Source organism: Austrofundulus limnaeus, unplaced genomic scaffold (assembly GCF_001266775.1).
Source record: "Austrofundulus limnaeus strain Quisiro unplaced genomic scaffold, Austrofundulus_limnaeus-1.0 Scaffold190, whole genome shotgun sequence".
Lineage (NCBI taxonomy): Eukaryota > Metazoa > Chordata > Actinopteri > Cyprinodontiformes > Rivulidae > Austrofundulus > Austrofundulus limnaeus.
Genome location: NW_013952592.1, coordinates 699,573 through 704,881, shown reverse-complemented (window position 1 = coordinate 704,881; position 5,309 = coordinate 699,573). Strand labels below are relative to the sequence as shown.

The following is a 5,309-nucleotide window of genomic DNA, read 5'->3' as shown; positions in this document are numbered from 1 at the left end:
CTTTCTTTCTTTCTTTCTTTCTTTCTTTCCTTTTTGACAGAAAGCTGCCTCTTCTTTCTTTCTTTCTTTCTTTCTTTCTTTCTTTTTTTACAGAAAGCTGCCTCTTCTTTTTTTCTTTCTTTCTTTCTTTCTTTCTTTCTTTCTTTCTTTCTTTCTTTCTTTCTTTCCTTTTTGACTGAAAGCTGCCTCTTCTTTCTTTCTTTCTTTTTTCTTTCTTTCTTTCTTTCTGACAGAAAGCTGCCTCAGACTGCAGAGTAAATCAGCTGTGCAGGAAGTCACTGATCAGCGTAGAGCATCTCTTAAAATTCAAAGCAAATAAATTAAAAATTATATATTTGCAGGAGAACTAATATATTGACATAAGAACCATATTTTTGATGTAATGAATACAATCCCATCAAACAGAATTTATTGAAATAATTGTTTTTATGCCGACACCAAGAATTCGAAACAAAATGCAATTTAAGCAAAGTCCCCTTAGTGTTATTTTTATGTATTATAGTAGCTAAAACTATAATAATAATATTAATTTTAATAATAACAGTTTGTTCAGTCAGTGGTGTTGCATATGTAATTAATTTGTGTTTTTTACCTCCTAGTTCTGCTGAATCTGCTGGCGCCATCCACAGCACTCTGACAAGTAGCAAAATTCCTGGACCAGGTTGTGTCCGTCTGTAACAGACTGGAGCTTTGTTTTCTGTGGTACATCGTACTGGACATCCCAAACAAAGACACCACTGCAGTTACTTTTTAAAAAAATACCTTGTTCATAGATGGAGCTTGTTGTCACTAGCCCTAATGGCCTCTGTTAAGATCTTTTACTATTGTTATTAGTTGTTTCTCACTGTCAGATATATCCCCCCGAATCTTGTCTCATTATCTTTTATCTACGTTTTTATATGTAGTTTTACGACTTTGGATTATGTTTTTGCTTTCCCGGCACAGCTTTGCATTGTTTTATTTAATTTCCCAATAAAATGTAATCCATTTGATTAAAAGAGGAGTACGTTTAATTATTCGTCTTTTATGATGCGCCTTCACTCTCCCCGCTTGTGTAAATCTTTAACATTGTGTTAATGCCTGTAAGGATCTGAGGGGGGACCAACGTTTTGTGTGAGTGCGTGGGAGGACACTTCAGTAATTGGTGGAATATTCATCACATCAAAGTGAATGCTGATGTATGCATATTAATCTGTCTACAGACACGATAATGTCATTGGCTGGATCAGGGAAGCTGCACGATTGTTCCCCCTCCTCGCTTTTATAATAGCCAGGTGCAGCCACTCTGTGCTGATGAGCCGCTGTGCCGCTTCTCTGCAACCCAAACCGAACCCAGACCAGTCGCACGGGAATAAGGGCGCTCATTTGTCGGGTCATGACTGAGGAAAGCCCAGTGAGCAGAAACACCATCGAAGAGTTTCAGTCTGACCCAGGTTCAGACTTTAGTGGTCAGCTCATGTTTTTATTTCCTGCACCACTGATGTTAGGCTGGTCAATTCTAGCATCACCTTTTCCTGTCAGATACTCTTCAAACAACATTCACAGTTTAAGGACTAAAAAGCTGCTCACAGCTGGTTYACATTAGCTGGGTTTTGTATACTATATGAGGTGTTTGGGATAACTTGTCTTTTTTTTTACCTGCATGTAAATGTGCTGATAATGTTTATTAGAAATGCCAGGTCTGTGTTACTCTTGGGAGTTTCCGATAATGATGGTTGAATAAACTTTACAATGTATTTTCAATAATCAGTTTCTCTTTTTGTCAAAGTGATTTTGGATGAACCTGTTTAACACACTTGTGTGTGTGGGCATGTTTTTGTTACATTGTGGGAACCAATTTCCAGAAAAAAACGCAGGCTCCACGGGTTTGGTTGCTAATTTCTGGTGCATGGGGGGGTTTGGTTTTTGTAACAAGGTGTGGATTGAATTTAGGTTAGTTTTAAGGTAACCTGTGAGGTTAGTTTTAGGGTAAATGGTCAGGGTTAGGCTATAAAATTACCAGAAAATTAATGGAAGTCAATCCACGGTCCCTACAGGGATATAAAAACAAACCTCTGTGTGTGTGTGGCCAAATCCCAGAAGATAAAGGTGGTAAAGTTATTTAAAGAAAACAGTGTCTTGTTAAAATTAAGAACTTGCCAGCTTCAGTGCACCTTGCCATTGACCATCAACCAAACTAAAAAGGTCAAAAATCCATATTTTCCCTAAAATATATGACATCATTTGATGTTTTTATTCAGCATGTCAGGACTCACACCACTTTAAATTTGCTGCGATTAAAGTCCATTCCCATTGGGATAGAAATGTGTTGTTTCAACGTAATCATCACCCAGATGTTCCAGATATCTCCCATCAACATTTAAAACTGGATTAGGTTTCTGTACAGAAAAATGTTATTAACAAATACACATTTCTTACTTAAATGAAACAAAAATGAAAGACAAGTGCTTTGTTTATGGTGTTTACACAAATTGCAATATTCAGCATGAATTAAGGCATAAAASAAAACAAAAATGACATAATAATGAGGTCACCCCAAAATAAGTAAAATTATTGTGCTTTATTTTATCTTAATTAAAATGCCCACAAGTCATTATTATACTTGGAGTTGCAGGAAAAAAAACTAAACCATATACTGTAAACATTCACATTATTTGTATTTTTTAATATATAAATGTATTTTTGAGTAAACTCAGAGCAAAATAACACATTTCATATAGTAAACAGAAGAAACATTTATAGGCATCACTCCAAACCATTGGCTTATACTGTTTTGAGGTTGACCTGCACAGTGTGCCCACCAGCTCAAATTGCACATATGAAGTTAAAGTTAACTAAGAAAAGTGCCACCGTGATGCACACGGTGGCACTTTTCTTAGTTAACTTTAACTAAGAAAAGTGCCACCGTGATGCACACAAATAGTTCTGATCAGCCAGCTCCATCCACTGATCCAGCAAAAAAAAAAAAAAAAACCAGGCCATTATCACCATCATCTGACAGAAACCGATGTACTCACGACGAAGGAATCGAGACGAAATACATGTGATAAGTTGGCCAATGAGAGGGACGGTTTCCAGAGACCACCTTTATGGCAAGGGTCCGAAAACAACCGCTGCTCATGAGAACGATGTCAGAAAGTTTGAATGTCAAGGCACTTCCCCATGTGGGGATCTTGTCTTTGAGTGACACGTTTGTGAGGCAACAAAGTAATTCAAAAATAAAAAATAAAAAACTTTATACTGAAAGTATTGAACACTTGGCAACTCCAATTTTTGTCAATGGAAATGCTCTCGGCACACATAGAAACACAGTTTACATGGTAGCTTTGGTGCCTCTGCTAACCTGTCCTAACCCAGTGACCAATCCTGATCATAATTCTTCCTCTAGAATTATTAAGTTAAAACTCTAACTTATTTACCAGGTCTGTAATTTCTCACTACTTTCTTACATATTTTCTGAAGGAATTAAAAAAAGCAAAGCTTTGTAGTTTAGTGGTAATTATTGCTAAAGTAGAACGTTTAATTGCTGCTTCTCTGCTTAATTGGTTAATTGCTCCCCCAAAAGCTAGAACTCCTTTAAMAAGTCAAATAAATGTGTTTACAATGAACATTTGAGTGCAAATGGTGAGGAATAAAAGTTGTGGGACACACCTATGTGGTTTCTGACAAAAAGATGAGAATAGTGGTACCACTTGTCTCCTTGCAACTAAACTTAGCATCAAAAGTAAGGAAGTTTTGGGTTTGGTAGATTATTTCATTGTTGTAACAATGCTTCTCTGTAATAAAACATACACGGTTGGAAAGCCAGTTAATTTTCCTTTTAAATGGTGCCACATTTGTAAGGAACATGCATTTGCGGGTTGCATAAACATGCCAACTCTTCTCTGCGAACAGCTTATTTTGCTGTTGTTATTGACTTTTTTTGAGTTTCTGGTGCCAATCAGGTGCCCGCTATTTGGCAGCACGACMGCTCAGTGGTTAGCACCGACGCCCCACAGCAACAAGGTCCTGGGTTTGATCCCCGGTTCGGACCTGGGGTCTTTCGGTACAGAGTTTGCGTGTTCTTTTCGTGCCTGCATGGGCTTTCTCTGGGTACTCTGGTTTCCCCCACTCCCCAAAACATGTATAATAGGTTGTCTTCAGGCCCAGGCCGCCCTTGAAAAAGAGACGTGAGATCTCAATGGGACTTGCCTGGTAAATAAATAAATAAATAAATAAATAAATAAGATTTGTTGCCAAGAAGAATTGTTACAACAAAGAAATAATCCATCAAAGACAAATTACTTTACGTTTTTGTGCTATAGTTTAACTCTCTAATTTTGCGACTGATCAATTAAAGTTTCTTGTAACATAAAACATAAAAACAGTGTTTCGAAATGTTTGGAGTTCTCACTGTGCCATGTTTAATAGCGGGGCAGCCCATCCTTTTGCAAAAAAATCCATGAAAGTTGCTGGAAAATTGCAGACCCATAAAATAAAGTATTAATACTGTATATGTATATTTTCTGACAGTGCAATAATATCTCTTTAATAGATTTAAATATATTTTGTATTGTTGTGTAATACTTAAAAATACTTTCTCTGGTTCAAATATACTTGGGTTTGCAGGTCACACCAGTAATAAATCTATGACATCTGACATGTTTTGGCTGCTCCCCTCTGCTGGGCGGGGGGTTTGGGGGTGGGGGGATCACCACAGTGAGAAAACTAGAAACGGTTTTACGCCACATGCCGTTCTTGACGCAACCTGGGCTCAAACCCACAGCCTTAGAATTGTGTGACTGCGACATTGACCACCAAGCTACTGGAGCCCCATGAGTTGTGACGTATATAACACTTAAAAACAAATTGTGTTTGTATATATTAAGACTGTATAAGTTAAACTGTTCTTCCAACAATGTTCTTGTGTAAAACGAGTTGTGCCCCCTTTATAAGGGCTGTTGGGATTTCACCACACTTCACAGTATTTTCAATCACACAATGGGTTCTACATGAACTGGAGTTGCCAAGTCGCTGCCACAGGTGCTGAAGTGTGAGGTTAGGTAACAAAAAAAGGTAACAAAAAAAAAAAAGGTAAAACCAAAGTTAAATAAATAGTACCCCACAAAGCTGCCTGCAAGTAGAGCTAACGTGTAGCTTTGACTTGAGCTTTGATTTTCATACGCAGTAAATAGAACCAGGCGTTTCCACATAAAATACCCACAATTTCATTTCAACTATATTTACAAACTCATAAATATATATATTCTACAGTAGGAATCACCCCCCCCCCAAATGTAACCATTATACAAAAAAAAGAATAAATAACA

The 5,309-nt window shown here is 37.3% G+C and overlaps 1 protein-coding gene across 2 annotated transcripts in view; it reads left to right on the top strand.

The window, feature by feature from the left end:
• Positions 1–1,746, top strand: part of tcea1 (transcription elongation factor A (SII), 1) — a 10,463-nt gene extending 8,717 nt beyond the window's left edge. For both annotated transcript variants that reach the window (XM_014018371.1, XM_014018370.1), the window contains exon 10: positions 600–1,746. In XM_014018371.1, the coding sequence (XP_013873825.1) occupies positions 600–608 (9 nt within the window). In that variant the 3' untranslated portion in view covers positions 609–1,746. The remainder of the gene's footprint in view (positions 1–599) is intronic.
• The last annotated feature ends 3,563 nt before the right edge of the window (positions 1,747–5,309 follow it).